The sequence below is a fragment of the Penicillium macrosclerotiorum genome (genome assembly GCF_028827735.1).
Source record: "Penicillium macrosclerotiorum strain IBT 26536 chromosome Unknown utg000007l_segment0_segment0, whole genome shotgun sequence".
Classification (NCBI taxonomy): domain Eukaryota; kingdom Fungi; phylum Ascomycota; class Eurotiomycetes; order Eurotiales; family Aspergillaceae; genus Penicillium; species Penicillium macrosclerotiorum.
In genome coordinates this window covers 1,646,732-1,670,012 of record NW_026643086.1, presented here as the reverse complement: position 1 = coordinate 1,670,012, position 23,281 = coordinate 1,646,732, and the positions used below count along the sequence as shown (strand labels likewise).

General features: G+C 48.1%; 7 protein-coding genes across 7 annotated transcripts; 3 read left to right on the top strand and 4 right to left on the bottom strand.

Annotated features, from left to right (window-relative positions):
• Nucleotides 1-912: 912 nt before the first annotated feature.
• On the bottom strand, nt 913-2,133 carry N7462_007440 (NAD(P)/FAD-dependent oxidoreductase; the record flags this gene model as incomplete). The annotated part of the gene is made up of 1 exon (XM_057079158.1): nt 913-2,133. One exon carries the CDS (start codon nt 2,131-2,133, stop codon nt 913-915), a length of 1,221 nt encoding a protein of 406 aa, XP_056931828.1.
• A 656-nt stretch (nt 2,134-2,789) lies between these two features.
• N7462_007439 (NAD-dependent epimerase/dehydratase family protein) lies at nt 2,790-4,068 on the top strand (the record flags this gene model as incomplete). The annotated part of the gene is made up of 5 exons (XM_057079157.1): nt 2,790-2,809; nt 2,865-3,070; nt 3,143-3,220; nt 3,285-3,742; nt 3,796-4,068. 5 exons carry the CDS (start codon nt 2,790-2,792, stop codon nt 4,066-4,068), a joined length of 1,035 nt encoding a protein of 344 aa, XP_056931827.1.
• A 291-nt stretch (nt 4,069-4,359) lies between these two features.
• N7462_007438 (fungal specific transcription factor domain-containing protein) lies at nt 4,360-6,442 on the bottom strand (the record flags this gene model as incomplete). Its single annotated transcript, XM_057079156.1, has 3 exons — nt 4,360-5,349; nt 5,400-6,258; nt 6,357-6,442. 3 exons carry the CDS (start codon nt 6,440-6,442, stop codon nt 4,360-4,362), a joined length of 1,935 nt encoding a protein of 644 aa, XP_056931826.1.
• A 1,722-nt stretch (nt 6,443-8,164) lies between these two features.
• N7462_007437 (SDR family NAD(P)-dependent oxidoreductase) lies at nt 8,165-8,974 on the bottom strand (the record flags this gene model as incomplete). The annotated part of the gene is made up of 1 exon (XM_057079155.1): nt 8,165-8,974. One exon carries the CDS (start codon nt 8,972-8,974, stop codon nt 8,165-8,167), a length of 810 nt encoding a protein of 269 aa, XP_056931825.1.
• A 3,938-nt stretch (nt 8,975-12,912) lies between these two features.
• On the top strand, nt 12,913-14,915 carry N7462_007436 (uncharacterized protein; the record flags this gene model as incomplete). Its single annotated transcript, XM_057079154.1, has 8 exons — nt 12,913-12,993; nt 13,055-13,126; nt 13,185-13,317; nt 13,382-13,486; nt 13,549-14,134; nt 14,187-14,202; nt 14,254-14,371; nt 14,434-14,915. The coding sequence occupies 8 exons, from the start codon at nt 12,913-12,915 to the stop codon at nt 14,913-14,915; spliced, it is 1,593 nt and encodes a 530-aa protein (XP_056931824.1).
• A 1,097-nt stretch (nt 14,916-16,012) lies between these two features.
• N7462_007435 (putative GATA transcription factor (AreB)) lies at nt 16,013-17,335 on the bottom strand (the record flags this gene model as incomplete). The annotated part of the gene is made up of 3 exons (XM_057079153.1): nt 16,013-16,681; nt 16,786-16,971; nt 17,270-17,335. The coding sequence occupies 3 exons, from the start codon at nt 17,333-17,335 to the stop codon at nt 16,013-16,015; spliced, it is 921 nt and encodes a 306-aa protein (XP_056931823.1).
• A 2,426-nt stretch (nt 17,336-19,761) lies between these two features.
• On the top strand, nt 19,762-22,140 carry N7462_007434 (1-phosphatidylinositol 4-kinase LSB6; the record flags this gene model as incomplete). The annotated part of the gene is made up of 2 exons (XM_057079152.1): nt 19,762-21,255; nt 21,322-22,140. The coding sequence occupies 2 exons, from the start codon at nt 19,762-19,764 to the stop codon at nt 22,138-22,140; spliced, it is 2,313 nt and encodes a 770-aa protein (XP_056931822.1).
• Nucleotides 22,141-23,281: the final 1,141 nt, after the last annotated feature.

Genomic DNA, 23,281 nt, shown 5'->3' with positions numbered 1-23,281 from the left:
AAAGCGGAGTCAGTGGTCTGTTCTCGAGACGGAATACTTTGGCTGAAAGCAGGATGGTACGCACCCTCCAATACATACATGCCTTGGGGACGGAGTGGAATCTTGACATTTCGAACCTCGCCTTTAGTCAATGGAATACGTTCTTTATATGCATAAAGAGGCTCGAAGGCGGTGACATCTTCACTATTCTGATGGGCATGACTGACCCGGAGCTGGCCAGCTGGCCGCCAATGAAACAGTATACCGACATTCTATTATTTCTAATTACGGTTCGAAAAGTACTTAGAGCGATTAGGATTATAGTAGAAAGAATTAATTAATAATACCCAGGAATCTTACATTTAGAGTCTAATAATTCATCTTTCTTGGGCGTTTTCGATAGCGGCTTGGGCGATATGATGCTCCGGGGTTCTTTGGTTTGACGATTTTCTTGCACGAATCAAGAGATGCTTTTAGATGCCAACATGGTGTCGTTGCGACAATCAAATCAGTCATATAAACCCGAACAGCGAACTCTCTGCATTTGCAGACAAGAAAAATTTGGTAGACGGTAGGGCGTAATGACTCGTACTGAGACGAGAAAGTCACATAGACCTGTCACTCCGATAGTAATTGTCTTATCACCTAGTATAGGGCTCTTACAGTGGTTCAGATAGATCGAACAAGTAATAGGTCTCGAGTTCGTGACAGATAATCATTATGTTTCCGCGAAACGGACTATGTTTTTCTTGCAGCTGCAGACGCGTTGGTGTTGACGAGTAACGTTCCCTCACTAGGTCGTGCGCTCTCCCTAGCCGTCTGAAAAGTCTGGAAGGGACCTGATACAGAAGAAGGGTATCCTCTTGAGGCGCTGGAAATTTGGTTTTATCTTGAATTGTACATTGAAATTATCAGAAGCCCTCAAGAACATAACTAGATAACTGCGCGCTCGGTCAGTGGCCGACCTTCAGGAATGCGAGCATAAGACAAAACACCCAGGTCCAGGGTCTTGAACTGGCCATGCACAATCAACTCAGCAACTGCCCGCCCACAAGCAGGTGCTTGCTGGCTCCCATGTCCTGAGAATCCAGCACAGAAGAAGAAGTTGCTAATGATGTTGTGAGGACCAACAATGGCATTGTGGTCGAAGGTGTGGAACTCATAATGCCCCATCCACTTATCAGTGACACGAGCGGACTTGAACTGAGGGATGCGACGAGAAATAATAGGAAAGATCTTGTTGCTCCAAGCATCCTCGGCAAAGCTGAAATCATCTACGTCCACGGCATTGTCGGGACCCATGGGTGGGCAACCAACGAGGTAATCCTTTGCAGCATAGGAGCGGAAATGAACACCCGTGGGGTCGATGGTTAAGGGCAGATCCTTATCTAGTGGCTCGTCCACCTCGAATATATATGTGTACCGTCGACGAGCCTCAATTGGAACTTGAATACCAGCGAGCTTAGCGACCTGTGCCGCACGGGTACCTGCAGCGTTGACCACGTTTTTGACCACAATCTTCTCACCACTGCGCAGGGTGATGGTGCTGACTTGATCTTGCTCAACGGCCATGTCAACCACTTCGTTGCTCACATACTCAACATGCTTCTCACAGGCAGTCTTTCGCAACCATTCAACCATGCCGAAAGCGTTGAAACAGCCCTCATCCTTAGTATTTAGGCTTCCGGAATGGAGATCATCGATATAGAACCAGGGATACCTCTTCTTGATGTCTGCAGCCGAAATCATAGTAGTGCCTGCGTTGCAGCTGGCTTGCAACTGCTGATCCTTCCGCAATACGTCGGTGAACTCGGGCGAGTCGGATAGGTAAAGGTAGCCGAAATCGCGAATAGGAGGGTTGGGAACGCAAGGATCGGGACGAAACTTGTCGCCATGCTCGCGAACAAAGTCGGCAGCATATTGAGCGATTTCCACATTGATCTTGGTTGCGAATTGCTGACGCATGCAGTTGTTGCTGGCTTTCGTGGCGGAGTACTGAAGGGATGGGTTACGTTCGACTACCAGAACTGAGCCTTGGAAGTCATGATTTTGGACAAGGTGCCATGCAATCGACGCACCGCTCGTGGCACCTCCGATGATGACCACGTCATATTGTTGTTTGGATGGCGAGGTGGGATATTGAGTGGCGGTCATTGTTCGTCAGTAAAACTTTTCTGGAAATAGAGAAGTTCAAGATAAGTTTCTGACTGATTTGTCTAATGAAACTATAGGAAATGTTGAGCCCTTATATACTTCTATCCTGGCTTGGTGGTTCCAGCGACCTGCATAGCACCCATAACCTGTAAATGGTACATGTTGGTCTTGCTCGCGATAAGTTTCCAGTTTTTCGCGGCAGTTTCACTACTAGGTGAAAAATTACCTGCCGATTCCGGGGTAGCTTGCCAAAGGCAGCCTGATCTAACCAGAAATTGCATTGCAACGCCACCTGAGGTAAGCTACCAATGACTTATGACCAGGCGGTATTAGTTGCCGCGCAATTTTTGCCAGTAGTATTTTCCGGCCCGGTTTACAGATATCATCTTTAACGAAGCGGCACTACAAGGAAGGCGGTAACGAAGCCAATTGGGAATCCAGAATTTACTACCGGACCCACTTCCATTATTAATCACGTATCAGCCCAGGCAGGTTTCTCCGATTACGTATTGATGTTCTGAGCGTAACTATATGAATGGCTGAAAATCCACGAGGATGCTTAAAACCGTAGTACAATCGACCATCACTTCGTGATCTGAACCTAGAATTAGATTCAGGTACGACCATTAACGCCTAAACATCAAAGTCCATTCAATATGAGTCAGAAGATCTTTATGTGAGCACTTCTCAGCAGAGAGCCGTTTAGTGGATTAGAACTCATTCGTCTGCAGTACAGGTGTTACCGGCTTTATTGGTGGAGACGTCCTGTATGGCCTTACTAAGGCACTGGCAGCATCTAGCATTGTTGCTCTTGTAAGAAACAAGAGCCAGGCGGCTGTCGTTGCAAGGAAGTTTCCAACGGTGACTCCACTCATTGGAGACTTGGATTCAAGCGCAGACATCCAACAGGCAGCTTCCAAAGCTGATGTAGTGCTTCGTATGTACCAAACTCCAACCCAGACAATATAATTACCTTAAAAATCGTGCTAATATGGGGTATGAATAACAGATCTGGCAAGCTCCAGTCACGTGCCCAGTGCTAAGGCTATCGCTAAAGGACTGGCGAGAAGCGAGCGTGAGAACCCAAGTAGGTTGCCCCTCCACTAGAGAAAAGTCCTTGCGATTTAGTTCATAAACTAAAAATCTCCCAGCATGGATCCAAATCTCCGGCGCGAGTTTCCTAGCCGGCGCAGAAGTAAAGGCCAAGAACTTCGGCCAGCCCGGTACAAAGATCTACAACGATTTGCACGGAATTCAAGAGATTCACGACATTCTTGCTGCTTCGCCTCAACGTGCCGTTGACCACCTCATCCGCGATATTTCTTCTACCAACCCTCGTGTGAGGACTGCCATGGTCTACGGACCCCTCATCTACGGCAAGGGCCGAGGGCCAGTGAATCAGCGGAGTATCCAAATCCCTGAACTCGCCAAGGCAACTCTGCAGCACGGACATGGCCTTCACCTAGGCCGCGGCCTTAACACCTGGAATACTATTCACATATCTGATCTGACGGCACTCTTTGTGAGATTGGTTATGGAATCTTCGCGAACATCGAATCCAGAATTATGGAATGGGAGTGGTGTTTTTTTCGCTGAGTCTGGGAAGATGGTGAGTTAAGCACCTAAGATATTATATTTGGCATCTGACTGATGGCATGATAGTCTTTCGGAGATATCGGCAGAATGATCGCTACTTTCGCCCACTCTCAAGGTTACATTAGGACACCTGAGGCGGTTGAGATTGATGCTGCTACTGCTGATAGACTCACTCCTCACGGGTCAGTCATTTGGGGAACGAATGCTCAGTACCAGGCTATTCGGGCACGAGAAATTCTTGGGTGGCTGCCCCAAGGACCCCCAGTTGAAGAGGAGATCGAGCGAGTCGTCCTCTCCGAGGCGTCACAGAGTTTCTCGCGACCGGCGAAGCTCGCTTAATCGGGTCTCTGACTGTACTTACTATATCTGTAATATCTCGAAAGTAAGCATAGATACACAGTTAAATATGTATGGTTCATAAGCCCAGGACATAGTACATCCTTGAACTTGAACTGCGTGCAGGCGTTAGATGTCCTCTTGTGCTAACTTAGGGGCACCCTTACTGGCTAAGAGATATTACTCCCCAAAACCGTAGTCTTGCTAGAGCATGAGATTGATGGCCTACAGTAACTTTATTATTTGGTATCTTATTTGAAACACTGCTCCATGACCTGGTGGAGATACGCCCTTCTATACTACAATAATGGGGCACCGATCATGGCCCATTACATCAAACCAGCCGAGTGTATAATCACTACTCTCTTCCCGTGCCTTCCAAACCCTTTGCACAACATCGGCAGCTGTAGCAAAAGTACTAACAGCTGTCCTATGGAACATGTCACGCAACCAATCCAGCAGCCGCATTTGTAATATTTTGTCAACAGCTTCACACGCAGCAATGAAACAAGGCCATATTAGAGACGAATTGTGCTCCTCAATTTTATTAGAGCTGCATGCCTGCTCGATGAAGCGTAATGCTTTTTGCACGGTCTCCTGTAAGATGAGAGCATTGATATTGTGGACGCGGCGATAGTAGAATAGTATAAGACCTTGGTGCATGGCAAATGCGTTGTAGTAGAATGCCTCTGTAGTTGCACTGTTGATTTCGCTGTCCGTGAAATGGGGCGAAATAGGGAGTGGTGGTTGCTTCTTGTCCCAGGACAAGATATGGTGTTCCAATATCTTTGTCCGTTTATTAAGATTCGTCACGACTTCCACGTCGACAAGGGTATCGCGCGTTAGAAGCTCCTGCTCATTGGCTAAGCGAATAGCTTGTGATAAGAGGCCCATCAAGGACTCCGGTACCCCGTACATGGCGGAGAAAAGACTGTTGCTCCAAGTGCCCATCACTTCGAGGTGTATATCCTGATATCCGACGGAATCAGTCTTTTCAACTCCCATGTCAAGTTCGGTCAGCGTGGCCGCGTTTGATAGCCTAAAACTTCGTAGAGCCTGCGTTACTTCCCTATCAGATACGAGACTAGCATTCGGGCGTGCCGGGCAAACTCTGACAAGAGCACAACCGCAGGTGCTTTCTGCGAAGATGCGCAACCAGGTATACATATGGTGCAAGGTTCGAACTTTAGAGGATTTTTGAGATTTTGAAAATCCCCGCCGTCTTATCAAACACTCTGCTTCGACCAAGAGCTTTTGGGCATTGTTGTAATCTTCAGACGAAATCTGTGAATGAGATGAGTATGGTGATTGTAGTTTGAATGAAATGGACAGACCTCGAGATAAACCATTGAAAGTATGGCCATGAGAAGTTCCTTATACTTCAATGGTTTTCTACTCGTAATCTCTTCTTCCAGGGCAAGGTCAAGGTGTTGCTTAGCGAGGTGCTGACTAGAAACACGCAACCTCTCACAATCCATGGTGTCCCAAGGGTGGTTTGCACGGTAAAGGCAGCTAACGGAAACAAGCGAATGGAATAGAGACCGCCTGTGGTGACTGGCCTTCTGGCTCACCAGTAACTCCGCGTACGTTGACATGGCAGCAGGGAAATGGATTGTCTGCCAAGGACATTCCGGGTTACCCCTCAACGGGAAAGAAAACGAAAGGATGTTATCTTTGAAGTGACGGAGAAGGTCGAGAGCTCGTGGCGGAACATCTATGGAGGACAGTTCGGGTTGTTGCGTAAGAGTGCGCACGGAAAAAAGACTCATGGGTGGGTAAAGATCGTTGGAGTCTTGGAAACTGTTATCACAGGTAGAAACCACTGTAGACGGTGGCGTGGGTTCAAGAATTTGATTATGGGCGCTCTTTCGTGGAAGAGCTGACTCGTCAGCAATGGTGTTCATGTCGGCAGCGATCCTGTCGTCTACATTTTCTCGATCGCCAGAGTAATTCTCTCCTGTAACTTCCTTTCGAGGCGTGTCATTACCCGTGTTATGATTATGGGATGTGCGATGTTGCAGGAAATCTAAAACGCCAAAGGGTCCCTGAAACAAACATGGACCAGAGCCGCTTTCTTGCCAAAGTTCTATGTTGTCCAGTGCAACATTGGCAGTAATCTGCCCGAGGCTATTGACGGTAGTTTTTGTCATAGCCTCTTGTTCGACAACTACACATGCATCAATGAGGCCGGTTCTAATGCAAGAAAACGGTGGGTGCTAACCTTGATATAGCGGCCGACGGAAAACACGATTCTCAGATCGCTCGCTGTCGGAGCCTCGGGCTTTGCTTACGTCGGCAGGCCATTTGACTTGAGCATTGTATCCTGGGCATGCGATTCCCACCAATTGACACGTCTGGCATCCTGGCCGGCCTTCATCGCACTTGAGGTGGCGGGTGCGACAGGCACCACAACCCGTCAAAGAACGGTGCCGTTGCACCATTTTCTGTGAAGCCGCCGATAAAGCTCGAAGACACTCAGAGAAATTAGCGTCAGGTCAGCTTTAGGCAAACCTAGCGTTGGGGGCCCAGCCGCACTCGGAGGCGCAAAGAAAATGTTCGGGGTCGGAAGATGCTTGGGTGCTAACCCTCCCCAGATCACCCGAACTAATCCCACCGCCAGACCCCGGCCCGGTCACAAAATAATTTAGTCAGCACAAGGTGGCAATCTAACTACTGCAGTAGGGAAATGGCCGATGAAGGGTGATCTCTGATTAGAGGATATCTTTTTTAGTACACAGTCTTTACAGGATATAGCTTCGCATCTCCGATAGGGAGAGAATTAACATTTACACTCTCTTCACTTTATCTAATTCTACTTTCCCTTTTAGGAGGCTTCTTCTATCGTGGTATGTGGTAGTTTGTTAGTCTGTTCGCTGATCTATCTCATCCTGCCTGCATTCTCAGGCGTGCCGTAGAGCGCCCTGGCTCAATAGCTACTAAGTTAGATATCATCGTATTGAGCATTGCGTCCTATTAGATCCTATCTTTCCAAGCCTCTACTGTATCCTAACATATCGTCAGTTGTTTCTCCTTTCTTTGTGCCTATATGTAGGAAAGAAGAATTTCCATAGCAAGAAGCATGTAAGGCACCACCTCCCTCAGGCACGCTGCATACTATGTCGCCACTCTCACGAACTCAAATTGAATGTTTAATGCGGTCAGCATACACGCCTGTGGTCAAGCCTGTCCAGATGGTATGGCACAGGATGAAGATGGCAGTATTTTGGTTGCTCACTCATCACTTGGACGGATATTTGTTGATCGAAGCAATGGCGAGTTGATGAAGATGATAAAGACACCAGAGGGTGTGAACACGACGAATATGACATGGGGTGGGCCGGATCTGAATATCCTTTATATTGTGGAGAGTGAAACAGTGACTATCTTGAGAACTGACTGGCATTGCTGAGGACGATTGTGCAATGAAGGCAATTGAACTGATGCTGCTTCTATGAGCACATACTCTCAGGTGTGGTATGCCACCAGTTGGACTAATTTGAAGATCTCATTGGACATGTATAATATAGAAAAAAAAGTCTTATCAGGGTTTTGTGGAAATAGACGACTTTCGTATATTAATGTACATCACGAGAAATCAATCAGAATGAGAACCCGACGAAGAATAAGCTCACTCTTTCCTAGGCATTGGGACATCTGAGATTGTGTATTTAGACACTCCTGGGACCTTCCCCAATCGCTGTTTTCCGAGACGCCGGGAACACGTAATGCATAGCTCGATATATCAGCATACACTTGATATACAGGTAAAGAATGTGAGATATGCCTGATGCCTGCTTGGTTTCTTGATGATGATATTCAGACTATACCAGGAATCAGCCATCTATTTGTATATGTTTCCCTGGGTACGGTATGCTTGCAAGGTAAGCCAGGCGGTATACCCCAATATTACTCCGGAGGTTTTACAAATCTCCCATAAAGTTCAGGATAGGTTGGTAGAGATATACATATAGATTATGTCTTCAACTTCTCTCGCATTCCTTCCCCTTCGCTCCACTTCTTTCTCTATCAAGCCTGAGTGTAGATAAGTGAAGACGAGCATAGCTACACCAGTAGACTTGGTGCAAACTTGAGTGCAGTTCTAGGCTCGGCCTGTCGAGGAGGTGATTCCACCATCAACCACAAGCTCATGGCCTGTGATATAGCGCGACTCATCCGCAGCAAGGAAGAGTGTCGCATTGGCAACATCCCAAGCATCTCCCATCTTCTTCATCGGCACCTGTTCATCGCGCATTTTCATATAACTCTCTTCATCACCTGCCGGGGCATACCGTTTGGCAAGATCGCGTGTATAAGGTGTGTAGATCAAACCGGGGACGACTGTGTTCAACCTGACCCCTCGGTCGGCATAAATGACTGCAGTCGCCTTGGTAAACTGCATAATAGCAGCCTTAGTGGCCGAGTAGGCGACTTGTGGCTTTCCAATGTAGCGTAATCCAGCGATACTCGACACGTTGATGACTGTGCCACCTGTCGCCTGCTTTTCCATAATGGGTAGGACAAAATGAGTTGTGAGGTAGACACTTTTCAGATTTAGATCCACCTGTTGATCCCATATCTCCTCCTCCATGGTGGCTGGGCAACCTGGCTCTGATTTGCCAACATTGTTCACCAGGATATCAATACGGCCATGACGCTCAACGCAAGCATCTACAAGAGCCTTTGTCGATGCGGAGTCGGTGACATCCGTTTGTTGAACCTGGCATGTACCACCTTCAGCCTCAATCCGCGATTTGGTTCTCTCGGCAGCGGCCAAGGTGCGATTGCCACCGAAGATGATTGCACCCTGTTGCGAGAATTTCATTGCAATCGCAGCGCCGATACCCCAGCCATCGTCGCTAGTCTGGCCGAGCCCAGTGATCAGCGCGATTTTGCCGTTCAGTTGTAACATGTTGGAGGAAATGAACAAGATCAGTTCCAGGGAAAGGGGTGAGTGCAACTCGTCGATATTCCAAACGTTCCACTATATTCTAGCTTTATAGCTGATTTTGCTCTCGTCTTGTTCCCCGAATGAGTGAGCCGCTGGATGACGGAAGCTCTCCGTTCCTGCTCGATGCTGCGGAGCCGCCCCGTTAAACCCGGACTGGGTCGAGCACCCACTTGAAGTGACAAGATGCCACAGCATCATGACATATGTAGCACTTGTTCTGCTGTCATAAAATTTTATTATTATTATTTGGCTTTTCCACTGTTCTCACAGTGTGAGCTATTGATATTTCAAGGCCCCAGGCAATATGTCTAATTCCACTGGGACGGACGCCATCAAAAATGACTGCGACCTTGGGCAGTCTCTAGACACTGGCGCCGAGAAATGACTGGTTCTCTCGTCAACTCTCTTGGCGAGCACAACTCTTTGCAGAAAAGAGTGTGTGTTATGAGCTTGGGGAAACTTCACCTCCGCACCTGTGCTCCTGAGCACCCCAGATTTAAAGGTCAAATTGACTACGACTTGCTTGTTTATGTTGTGACGTATTTACCACTAGTCAGGATTAAATGAAGGGCCAGAGCGAACTGAAGAGAAATTATACGATCCTTCCGACAGCTCTTCTTTACCCAAATGATCCGCCGGGTTCGATCACAGAATCACACTGCTATTAATCATTTTAATTAGAATACATGGAATAATTTCAGGAAACAGTACACACTCGAGGATACAACAAACTCCTATTGGATCTCTCGTATGGCGCGGGTAAAAGTGAGACCATTTCCTGGTGTTCTACACAAACGGAGTCAAGTGGACCGAATTCTGGTCTTTGGTGACGAGGGCGAGCGGCTAGGAAGATGACATGCCGAGAGCACAGGCTTTGACTCCTGGCGTGTCGGTGTATCGGGGTTTCGCCGAGATATAGTTTAGAGGTGCTTTGAGTACACTTTATCGCAAGAAAACATTCAAATAGCGGGCAAAGGCGGAAACGATTACAGGGTTAGGTTATACACGATAGCTATTAATACTTTTTTTATATATATAATCCTAGGGCTTCGAGGGCTATATAGCGATAAGAACCTTACGGGGTCAGGGGGTTGACCCCGTGAGCTTCTATAGATAGTAACTACTACGGTTTTCTAGTAGTCTAGTAGTTACCAGTAGGTAAGCGTCTAGTAAAAATACCTAGATCCCACGACCCTATAAGCTTCGAGCGTATTATATATAGTAAGAATTAAATATAACTAGAAGGGAAGGGGTATAGGAGTAGTTGTTACTATTAGCTAGCAGAAAGAGGTAGGGAAACTAGAGATAACTAGTAATAACTAGTCATTTAAATCTATTAAAATTAGTACAAATAATATAGGAGCTCTACTATATTCTAGGAATTTAGATTCTACCTCTAGGTAAAAATAGCTAGTAATAACTAGATATAGCTAGTTCTAGCTAGTCTAGTCTTCTTAAAGTAAGAGATATTAAAATGTAGTAGAAATATCTATAAATATTTACTACTTTCAACCTTATATACTATCTTTCTTCTAAGTCGAGACTAACGTGTTAAACAACGGTCTAAATATAGAAGCTAGGACTCTAATACAGATTAATATCTACTCCGAGTCGGTTTGAATAACATCGACTCTATAGCCCGCTATCTATTCTGTATTGATATTAAGTTAATAACGACGGACTCTAAACCCTAGTATTCGGTAGTCTATTCGTAGGTAGAGGGCAGCTTACTACGTCTAGCGTCTCGAGAAGGAAAGCTAATTATCTATTTATATTCTTTAACTTAGTATAGAAATCTAAGGATAATAATTTTCGTACCCGGTAATCCGACTAATCGTAAAAGCCCGACTTAGTATTTATGCTAACTCATTTCTATTATTCGTGCTATAGGGAGCATCTTAACGGCACCTTCGTCGATAGAGATAAATAGCTGTCATTATCGCTCTAATTAGGGGGCTAGCTGCTAGATAACGGAGAGTAGAATCAGTTCGACCTCTCAAAAGTCTTGATGGACGTCTTTTATATCCTCTGTGAGCGAGACCCGGTACTGAGCTCGCAAGCCCCTCATACCATATGCCATTCTGCCGCTTAGAGCCTTTTGAGCTTAAATAATTAAACAAAGTATTTTGCTTCCACGCCAGACAGGATATCTCTTTTTGAATGTTGAGGTTTCGAAGGTGATTCCCCGCTTTCGTCACAATCTAAAAATCGCCACCATCATGTTAAGAAGGCAAAAAGAGCTGAAATTGAGGAAATATCAACAAGCTGATAAATGTGCTGATTATGATTGGAAGTGGTGGTTCAGCACAAAAAGATTATGGTCCAATGAACTGTTAACAAAATACGCTTTCTTGAACCACGGTGCAATCTCAAACCCAAGGTGTTAGGGTGCTACTTGCAGGGTAGCGGCCTGTTGGTCAGGTAAGGAAAAATGAATACAATAGAGAATTGAGATAGAATCGGAAGGATGAAAAGGGTGTATTATTCTAATAACTGAATCTAGAAGAGATTCAGTTCGAAAGAAAGGGGGATTCTCTTTCTATAACCTGAATGTCGTCATTCCGCTGCTTGCCAAAAGAATATCGGCAAAGGAGTCCGATTCCGATTCCATCCTGCCTTCTCTCATGAACCAATATCGCCACATGTACGATTCGTATCCGAAACAAGCCGGTCGGCCGGAATAACATCAAATGTGCTTGTTCCATAACAAGTACTTGTATACGGAGGTTTTTACCACTATTTACCGCCTTTTATTTACTATATCTACTATATCCTTACTAGTTTCTAATAGCATACAACTTCCACCTACCGTCTAGACCACAATGTCAGTTGTCCTTAACCGCCTTATTACTAGACTGATTAGTTCAGGCGTGTCCATAATTAGTCTCTCGTAGGTAGGTCCGTAACACCCTGTTGATTAGCCCTATATTGCCGGCAATACTTCGTATGTGCACTGGGCTGGGAACCAGAAGGCGCAAATCCTTGCAGAGCACCTTGTAGAAAGAGGAAGCTTTAAATGGGAATAAGAATATTGATTGATTGATACCATAATTCTTGGTAGAAGCCGCCTACTGGGCCGTCTTCTGTATATCATGTGACCTGAAGTGACTGGTGCCTGGAAAGTAAGGTTAGGGATCCCTGGCCCATTTTGCCTGTTTTGGGCCTTGCGATCGGTACAAAATATGCTTGTATCCCAAGGTCGTACAATCGTTCTTCAGCCTAGGGAGCTATTATTATGGGTGGGGCAAGCCATAATCGATCCCTTTTGCTTTCTTCAGATTCGGAGAAAAAAAGATCCCCAGAGATCTATCGGAGCACCCGAAGTACATCACTCAACCTCGCCCTCTTGACATCGTGCTCATACACAGTTTCATAGTTTCCCCGCCACGCAGGGTCTCACGAGAGGGAAGGATGATAGGATCGAGACAAAAAAACTCCATGAGCAGCCAGTCATTGTCGACGATCCCGGCCATCCTCTTGATCATCAGCTGGCTTCCCCGATTCAAAGGCAAAAGCCACGCGTGACAAGCATGAAGAAAAGGCTTGGCATGTCGGACGCTCGGCAGAGGCCCGCTCTTGTCTCCGTTATCGTGGCCTCCTCGTAGGCCGATTACGACGCTCCTAGAACTCGACTTGATCTCCAACCTTATCGACCTGTTCCTGTCGCCTCTGTCTCTCGTTTCCAGTCTCCTGCGCTCTTCGGTCCTTCCGTCTCACAAATTCGATGTTCCTTCGTGGGCCGGCCTCCCACTTATCGATCGAGACTCTGAGTAACTCTCCGATCGCGCTCCGCTAAATCGCGTTCTCCCGAATCGTTTCTCCTCGGGCGGACAACACACAATTGTGGGACAATTCTCGGTGGAAAAGGGATATCTTCAAGCATTATTAGTACCACTGCAATGAGCGGGCCTCCTCATAGAACTACCCGGGTCGTCTCCGTGATCGCGGGGACTCTGGTAGCTTTGTCCTGCGGCACCAATGTTCGTGAATCCCCCGTTTCTTGGCATGCCCAAAGACTCGATCTGACTGATGGGATGACAGTATGCGTACTCGGCATGGGCACCTCAATTTGCGCACCAGATGAAGCTTTCATCGACTGAGAGTAACTTGATCGTGAGTCGCGTGCCCCCTTCCTCTGGACGAGAGATTTTTGATATTGACATCCTGGCAGGGTGCGGCGGGAAACCTGGGCATGTATGCCATGGGCATTCCCATGGGCCTGTTGACGGATGCTCGTGGTCCGCGACTGATCACCCTGGTCGGTTCGATCTTACTCGCTCTTGGATATTACCCCATCTATCTCTGTAGGTTTCTTTCGACCATTTTGAAGATGAAACCGACAAGTGGCCAGCTAACAATTACCGACAGCTTATCAACACGGAGAGGGGTCGGTGCCAATCATCCTCCTCTGCTTTTTTGCCTTCTTGACTGGTACAGGTGGTTGCTCGGCCTTTTCAGGCGCCATCAAGACCGGTAAGTTCCATCGAGCCTTTTCCAATACCTGAACTGCAACTCTAATCCCTGTCTGCCTTTAGCTGCATCCAATTTTCCAGACCACCGCGGCACTGCAACGGCATTTCCGTTGGCAGCCTTTGGGCTGAGCGCTCTGTTCTGGTCAAATATCTCGACACTCATTTTCAAGGACGACACGGGTCGCTTCCTACTTCTCTTGGCCCTCGGCACCTCTCTTCTTTCGCTGTGCTCGATCCCATTCCTTCGGATATTGCCTACAGAGCCCTACTCATCACTTCCTCCATCTAATGATTCAGAGCCAGTCGAGTCTCGCCGAATGCGCCGACCCAGCAATGCGCCTGAAAACTACGACGACCATAATTCCACTGCTTTCGCCCATGCGCAATCTGCGCACGCGCGCACGCAATCAGTCGTTTCCAATCACCGTCCTGGAGGCTACGGTGCTGAGAACGATGAGACATCCTCATTGGTCTCTAAGCCAGATGGCAGACCATCTTTCGATACCCTTAGCGATGATTTCCTGGGCGACATGGCAATGGAGGCCCATCATCCAGATATTCGCGGCCTGGCAATGCTCCGTTATGTTGAGTTCTGGCAGTTATTTCTAACGATGGCCCTGTTGTCGGGAATTGGACTAATGACAATCAAGTAAGTTAAATCGCAGTGAGGATACTTTTTTCATTACTAACACCGGCCACAGTAACATTGGTAACAGTGTAAGGACTCCCAGAGCCTTTTTCTATTATTATTACTAAACCCCACTCTAGGCCAAGGCTTTGTGGCTCTATTATGATGACAGTGCCACCTCAAAGTTTATTCAACAACGACAGGTCATGCACGTTTCCATCCTCTCATTTGGAAACTTTTTGGGACGGCTTTCTAGCGGTATGAAATCTGCCTCGTTTCATAGAAAGCGACACATGCTAATAGCTTAATCCCATGTCTAGGAATTGGATCTGACATCCTAGTAAAGAAGCTCAACATGTCTCGCTTCTGGTGCCTTTTCATCTCCGCGACTGTCTTTACCCTGACTCAACTTGCAGGCTCCTCTATCTCTAACCCTAACACCCTGGTCGTCGTTTCTGCATTCACTGGCGTCGCATACGGTTTCCTGTTTGGTGTCTTCCCTGCCTTGACAGCGCATACCTTTGGCATCGGCGGTCTTTCGCAGAACTGGGGTGTTATGACACTCGCCCCGGTGTTCAGCGGAAATATTTTCAATCTTCTATATGGCACAGTCTACGATCGCCACTCCGTCATCGGCCATGATGGTGATCGTGAGTGTCCCGACGGCTTAGCATGTTACCGCTCCGCTTACTACCTGACATTCTTCTCTGGCCTGGCTGGCATTGGTGTCTGTTTGTGGAGCATCTTTCGCGAGAAGCGAGTCCACAGTGCGAATTGGAAGAAGGATCACCGGATCGCATAAATGAGTTGTCCTAATTCTAGACTTTCACTGGTTCGGTATCGAGTTATACAAGACCTGGCAAAAAACTACAAGTGGTTCTGCATTAACCTTCACGATCATACAGCCTCAAGCGACCATTCTTATGTCCTGCGCGGCAAACCTTTCTGGCATCAACGCCAGACCTACCCACGCATTCTTTGACACCTCATGTTCTTCTTCTATCATAGACTTGATACTCCTTGCATCTTCTGCCATTTCTTCTTTTACCAATGCTCTTATCTTCCTCTTCAGCGGCTTGGTCTTTATCTTCTCTGAATCCCCTTAATCTTAAATTGTACATATCACTCGTTCTTGCAATGGTTATATTTCCTCAGTGTGTTGCATTCAGCTTGCGTACTGCTGCAGACCAGAAGATTATTGTGATGAAAACAGTTCGATTTGCGACTACGAATCAACGTGGCCTTCCCTTCGGTGGTCAACAAGCAACTGGCCAACCAACTTAGTCCAATATTGTAGATGAAAAAAAGCATCAAAACTATGAGGATTCGGAACACTGAAACTTAAATCAGATTTAAATCACAACAAATTGGCCTGTTGACCTGTCAACACTGGCCTAGATAGCACAACAAGGACCATGATGCCTCTCTATACGACCACCAGGAAAAGAACCCGACAAGATCAACAGAGACGCATAGCACAAAATTCCCACAAAACCTCGAAATAATCGCCCAAATAGTATGATTGAAATTTTTTTTTCTGGGTTTCGCTGCGCTTGGCCTGCCCAACCTGTTCGGCCCCGTTCATCTTGCAAGGCAAGTAGAAGAAGGTAAAGATAATACTATTAAAGCATACTGGAGCTTTCGTACACAGACAGACCCGCGAGGAGCAAATTATTAGAGAGAAAAAAGGACCTCTTGCAAACATCCGACGCATCAGGAGGGCAAATAAAGAAAGAGAAAGGAAGAAAAATTAGCTTTTTTTGGTTGAAAATTCCAGCCACCGATGAAAAGAGTCGGGAAGGGTATCAAAAGGACCAGGGAAGATCGGACAAGCCAGCAATCGCGCAAGAAGTAACCGAGCCCGCGAGGAAGAGAACGGGTACGGGAAATGAAGAAAAATCAAGGGCTCTTGGGGGATTTGGCTTGAGAAGGAGATTCCTCGGACGACTGTTCTACCACATCGGATAGCCGGATTCTCTTTGCTTGGGGTTCTGAGCTATCCAAATCGCCGGTACCCATTTGGCGTTCGAGATCACTGACGCGTCGCCGAAGGTCATCCTCACGACGCTGTGACTCCTCCAGAGACCGGCGCAGGCGAGCCTCGGAGTCCCGCGCAATCATCTCCGATCGACGCGCACTAGCGTCACTCTGCTCGAGTTCGGCCACGCGACCACGGAAAAGCTCATTGATCAAGTCAAGCTCACTGACGCGTGTCTTAAGAGAGGTATTGAGGGCCAGAAGACTTTCGAATGTCTGGGGTGATTCAAGCTGACGATCCACAGCAGAGGGAGAAGGCTGCCGCAATGGAAGAGAAGGAAGGCTGCCAGAGGTGAGAGCATTGCCGCCAGGAGTGACGCTGTCGAACATGTGCTGTGGTGCAATATTCGAATTATGCGCTTGCATTGAAGCAAAGCCAGGCGTCTCCGTTCGCGACAGGGGGGAGTTCGAGCGATCCGAGTGACCCGGGGACATCTTACGCGACGCGCGACGGTAGCCATGGGAGCCAAGAGGGGGAGTTCCAGCCTCCGGTTGTCCTGCCAGGCCGTTGGAATCGACGGGGCCGCCAGACTAGAACGAATCGCAATGGTCAGGATTGATGCAAATTTCTTATCTGGGAGTCGCGTGGAGGATGGAAGGGTGAGCAGGGGAAAAATTTTTTCTCGGATACTCACCTTTCGTTTGGGGCCCTGCCCGGTCTTTACACGGTTGCGACTTTTAATCACATCAGTCTTCAAGCTTATCGGACGAGGCCGCCCGTGCAGCTTGAGGAATAATCCACAGGCGTTGCAAAGAACAGAGCCCAGCTCGTCACGGCGCCATAAGGGAGTAGTGGAGGTACCACAGTTCTGGCAGACGGGCTGTAATTGAGGTCGCTTGTCGTCAGTCAATGTGGTCGCCATGGTTGGAGGGGGTGAAGAGAAATGAGGATGAGATGGGAGGGTGTGCTGATGATAAGATTGGGAGAGATTTGATGGGCTCGATAAGGATTGGAGAGGCGCACGGATCGGGTGGTGCCAAGCCCCAGCGAGTCGCTGATAACCCGCGCTGATAACCTCCGGTGTGGCAGATAAGGGCGATAAGGCCCATGAAAATCATGCATGATGGAGCCAAAGGGTACAGCAACGATGCGTTCGATCAGAAAGGATATCTACTTACCGGATTGTTGCCCTGTCCACCAGTCGTAGCAGCCGGGGATGCGGTCGCGTAGCTAATATTTGCCATGTTCCCAATCGTATCGTTGGATTCGCTGTAGGAGGAAGCGAAAAAACAGGTCAGCAACCAATGCGCGTCCGTTTAGCCCATTGGGCGCTTGTCCTGCAGATGAGAGGGGCACAAGGAAAGTAGCGGGAGGGGGTTAGAAATTCCACACTCTCTCGTCTTTCGGGTGTCTTTTGAGGTTGTGATCAGATGAACTCTTTTGCTTGAACGTACCGTAGATTCGAGGTAGGGGCGGACGCGACTGAAGCAAGCGCTGCCAAACCGGGAAGAGAAATGCTCACAGAGACCGAGCCGGGGAAGTTATCTCGATATTCAGAGCTCTGGAACTTCCCAATGCTACTCGGTTCTGGTAGCACGGGGGAGAAGCGTTTCGGGATATCAGCGCCGGAGGACGGGGAGCGTGCGACAGAGGGCTCGACGGACTGGGTGTCGTAGCGAGAGAGATCGGGAGTCTGATGCGCGGATGATGTAGGTTTGAGAGCCGGGTCGATCGGCGACGCCGGGAAGAGGATGGAAGCCACAATGGAGGGCGAGAGCAAGGAATCGATGGAAATCCGGCCGAGGGAGACCGAATTGACGTACAAGGGGGAAGGCTCGAAGGAACACTAAGGTACTGAGCGGAGATCTCACGCGCGATATGCCGATATAGGGTGTAGGGAAAAATCGCAAGCTCGAAGACTCTCCGGTGATGCCGCCAACTAGGTTGTCTGCGAGCAGACCAACTCGAGAATCGGTTCGGATGAGATGTGAATGAGGTATTCCGATTATGATACCCGCTGGGCAGTGCGGGTAAGGAGCAGGCGAAAGGGTCCGCAAAGGGAACCCGACCGAGAGAATGAGGAGGACGAAAGGAGCGACTGGGCCACAATCACCCTGGAAATAAAGGTTGAGAATGCGTTTGGGAAGACGGAGGATGGGCGGGAGGGGAGAAGAAGATGCAGAAATGATCTTATCCTCCCCGATTGTTATTATCGCGCGCCGTATCGAAATTATCACTTATCGCGCGCCGCATACCTTGGCCCACGGGGCGAGATACAGTATGGCCAGTACAATACGAGAACACCGTGGCATGTCGAGTCTGGTTCTCGTTCAAGCATGCCTGGGTGCTGTAATTCTGGACCCTGCCTCTTCCTTCTATGTACCGTGTCCAGCCATTTGTTTCAGCCGTCTTGATCCCAATATGGCTCTAGAATATACAGGTTTGCGAATTAATCGGTACTCGCAAATATTTGGATTTTATTTTCCTGTTAAATTACGTTCAACGAACCCAAACCTGCCCGTGGTCCTTGTCTAACTTCATCCACCTTCCTTGGTGCAACTATGACCAGTAGCAGAATAACAATGTATCGAAGAAACGCTTTTTCAACGAATTTTGATCCCTTCGGAGTCGATTACAGTAGAGAATATACGCTTTCATGTGTTACCATCATATTCTAGGCCGATCTGAATGGACAACAGTACACATACACATTGAAGCGTTTTGCCAGGACCTCACCAGTGATACCTGGTATACTAAGACAAGTCGTGATCTGAACCGATTTCACTACTGATCTAATGCATATAAGAAGGTCCTCGTATCCGGTGTCCTATCTTAGATACACATCTCGTTCCAAAGGCTCTCGCCGTTGGTTATTTAATGACAAAGATACAAATTCGTACCTATTTCAGTTGGAGGGGGATAAAGTATAAACTCGCGAGTGGGCAAGGCCAATGCAGATGCCATTTCCTGCTCGAAAATGATCAAATTCGAGTATATATCCAGGAAGCATCCGGAATATCCTGATAATAGCAATCACTGACAGAATGTCTAAAAAGACGTGGACAAAGATGATCCACACGGATCTAGTACTCCGCATACTCGTGTCAAATGGATAGGAGTCATTGTTGATGTGTATGAAATTCCCCAAGAATAGATCATACCGCCAATCGAATTGACTCGATACCTGAGAGTCGGTCGAGTGGGTCAGCCAAAGACCAGAACGGCGCGAACATGGGAAATGACACTATCCACAGCGCAACCCCTTTTATGCGGTGGATTAGGGGCCCGGTGGAGCTGTGGCGGTGCGTATTTCTATTACGAGTGTTACAGCTCTAGGTAAATTAGACCCTGGCAGCAGCCATATGTTCGAGCAATTCTGCCAGGTCTAATTTCACCGCCATGGTAAATAACAGGTAACATGACCGGATGGCTGCCCCCTGCTTTGAGCGGTAGTCTGGCCATAATAATCAAGCATGACGGGATGGCCACTATTTCACTGCCTGCACGTCTTCACGTCTGAGTCTTCATTGCATCCACCCTCCTTCCTCCCCCCGTAATGGATTGAGCTCTCTTCGTGTCCTTCTTTTCTTTCGCAGACTTGTTTTCTTGACCAGCTTGGGAATTGTGTTCATCTCACTCCCCTTCCTAGTTCCGCGAGCCCTCCTCCACGATGCCGAAAAACCGCCCTGCCACGTCGGGTTACGCCCGTCTCGCCCAAGAGGAGGAGGAACGCGGCTACCTTCACGACGACTCGGAAGATGAGGATCTCGCGGTCTCATCGACGGTCTCAACCTCCGCCCCCCGTTATGCTCCCATTTCCTCCCGAGCCCAGATGCAGGCATCCGGTCTCGCTTCGCCACCTGGCCATCGCCGCAGACACAGTGGATTTCAACGGCGAGGCCGTCGGAACTCCGGGGTTGACATAAAAGCGATCAACGCGCGTCTAGAACGGTGGGCGGAAGAGATTGCGTCCAAATTTAAGATTCATCGTGTCAAGGGCAAGACCTACGAGGAGGAGAAGCTGGAGATCTATCACTCCGTCTTCCAGGCACCTCCAGGCGTCCTACCAATCTCAGCAGAAGCTTTGGAATCTGATGAGTTCGAAGGCCAGCAGCGAAAAGCGCGAGCCGAATATGAAGAGATCATTGAAAGTGTCCGTTTGGCAATTGAGCTCGACGTGCACCCACGAATGATTTCCCAGGGAAGCTCAGGCAGTTACTTTGCCCGCAATCCCGAGGGGAAAGTAGTGGGTGTTTTTAAGCCCAAGGATGAGGAACCCTACGCGTCGCGGAATCCCAAATGGACCAAGTGGATTCACCGGAACCTTTTCCCTTGCTTCTTCGGGCGAGCCTGTCTCATTCCCAATCTGTCATATGTTTCTGAAGCAGCCGCATACGTACTCGATGCCCGCCTACGCACAAATCTCGTCCCCTATACCGATATTGCCTATCTATCCTCCAGATCATTTTTCTACGACTTCTGGGATCGACGCAAGGCGTGGAAGGGAAAGAAATCCCTTCCTCCCAAGGCAGGAAGCTTCCAGGTCTTTCTCAAGGGATATAAGGATGCAAATATCTTCCTCCGCGATCACCCATGGCCAGATCAGAACAATTCGGGATTCCGTGCTTCAGATGCACCCAAGCGCAAGAAGCGCCCATGGAACGAAGCTTGCCGTCCATCTGGAATGCAGTCTGACGACGAGGATGATGATGAAAATGGACACATGCCATCACCTAACTCGCGCGGCGAAAGTGCTGAGCGACGATTCAACTGGACTGAAAACTTGAAACAATCCTTCCGTGAGGAGCTGGAAAAATTGGTGATCCTTGACTATATAATGCGAAACACGGATCGTGGCCTCGACAATTGGATGGTGAAGATTGACTGGGGCACGGAACAAGTGTCTATTGTCGCGGAACCGCCAAAAAACAGCGACCCCAAGCCACAACATGATGAAGACGACCTCATGCCTCCTCCTCGTCCAGTCTCAGTCAACTCCAACGGCACCCGCTCCCCACGCTCTCCTCATCCCTACAGGCGTCAAGAGACTATGATGGCCGTGAGTCGTACAGGAACACCCTTAGCTTCATCCGAGCAACAGGCCTCTATCCAGGTCGGTGCCATTGATAACAGCCTCTCGTGGCCCTGGAAGCATCCCGACGCTGTAAGTCCTCTATCATTCATGCCCATCTGATAGTATTCTTTGGTGCAATGCTAATCTCAAATTCAGTGGCGGAGTTTCCCCTTTGGATGGCTTTTCTTGCCGGTTTCATTGATCGGGCAGCCTTTCTCCCAAAAGACTCGTGACCATTTCCTCCCCTTGTTGACTTCTACAGCCTGGTGGAGTGGAACCCAGATGGCCCTCCGCCAGGTGTTTGCACAAGATGACGATTTCAAAGAAAGCATGTTCGCCCGTCAGATTGCTGTAATGAAGGGCCAAGCCTGGAATGTGGTTGAGACTTTGAAGCAACCAGATCATGGCCCCCTCGAACTGACTCGGCGGACCCGAGTTTGTGTTTGGGATGACTTGGTCGATGTGCCCGTTGCTATCCCGATGCGAGCTCCTTCAATGGACACGCAAAGACGCCAAGCCATGAATTACGAAAATGATGAAGAAGAAGAAATGGATATCGGCGCAGGCATATCTCCTAGTCAGCATAACGAGCGTGACCTTCTGGGACTCGAATCCTCTTCAAATGACCTCCCTAATCCGAATCGATTTGAACTCAATCGTGGTCGTCCAGGGGCAGATCTGATTGACATCCCTGCGACTTTGGATGGTGGCGATTTTGTTCGTCAAGATGCAGATGGTGCTTATGCTCGGTCCCTGGATGGATGGCCTTCGCAGCCCTCGCGACCCAATAAACACCGCAAGCATGGAGGGTCTCTGTCCTTCCGTGTGCCCCATGTCAACACATTTGGCAGTGATGATCTCGAGGGTGACCTCGGCTATGCTGCCGCCGAGGGCATGGAAGGCAATCAGCGCAAAGTCATCGTTGAGCGCTTAGAGGCGGTCAAGAGCAAGAACCCCGTCTTTACTTGGTGTTGAGAAACCAGATTCCTTGATTCTACCCCATTTTTCCTCCCTTGGTTTTTCTTTCTTCCCTCTTCCTTATTTCTTGTCCCTCGTGCCCTTGAATTCCCATCAGATTATTTAATTCGCAAATGTTTCCTTAGCGTTCGCTTCTCGGGGTCGTCGGAAGCCATCAGTGGGACCAGTGGCACCGTTTTTTTTTTCTTTGCCCTTTTTTTTTTCTTTTGTCGGAGATATATTGCGGATGCTTTTTTGTAGAGGCATTTACAGCGTTCTCCATGTCTTTTAACTTCGCACGCCATGCTCATGATCGATTGGGGGAATTTTTGTTGTATATAGACCTTGTCTGGCTATTCGGTTTTGATTGCGGCGTATTGATTGAGCGCCTCATGTAGCATATATGACGAGACTTAATTCCATGATACCATCGTCCAGAATCTCTCCTGGATATAATGAGATGAAAATTACTTTCAAGTAGGGGTAACTATAATGTCGAGCAAATATGTAACCTAGGTTGACTGTAGATCAGTATGGTTCACCTTTATATCTCTCAGTTTGTTGAACATAGATTGAATATAAGCAAATTTTCCTACAGGAAGAACCATCTAGTTGACGTCATTCCAATATAGATCAAGTATTAGCTAGCAGGAAACAGTAGATGATTCGTATTGCTGAGTTCTGTTTTTCTATTGATTCTGGCATGACTATCCCTGGCGGCCCTGCTGAACTTCCTTTAGGGCGGGTTTGTGAGTATGTTGAAAAATGTATCGTTATCCACCGAGTAATACCATTTATATCCCATACAAGATCAATAGACAACTTAGATGTTTATTAGACTTTCATATACGCGAGCCTCTGGCTTTTGTTTTCTCCTTGTTCTCTGTTTCTTGCCGCTGGTTGGAATCTCGATAAGCGCGCCCTTATCGGCGGGATCTTCCGAGCAAAGCACCGCAAGTGAGGTCATGATCTCTGCCTTCCACACCTCCCACCTTTTCCGTCTGACCCTAACCGTGACGACCTGAAGTTCCATGATCGCCGCGACGTTGGTCGCAACCGAGTGTTCATACCCCACACTGAACTTCGTGCCCTCAGATGTCGCGAGACCTTGACAGTCTTCGCGTCGGGACCGCGCCCCTCGTTCACTCGGTCACCTGCA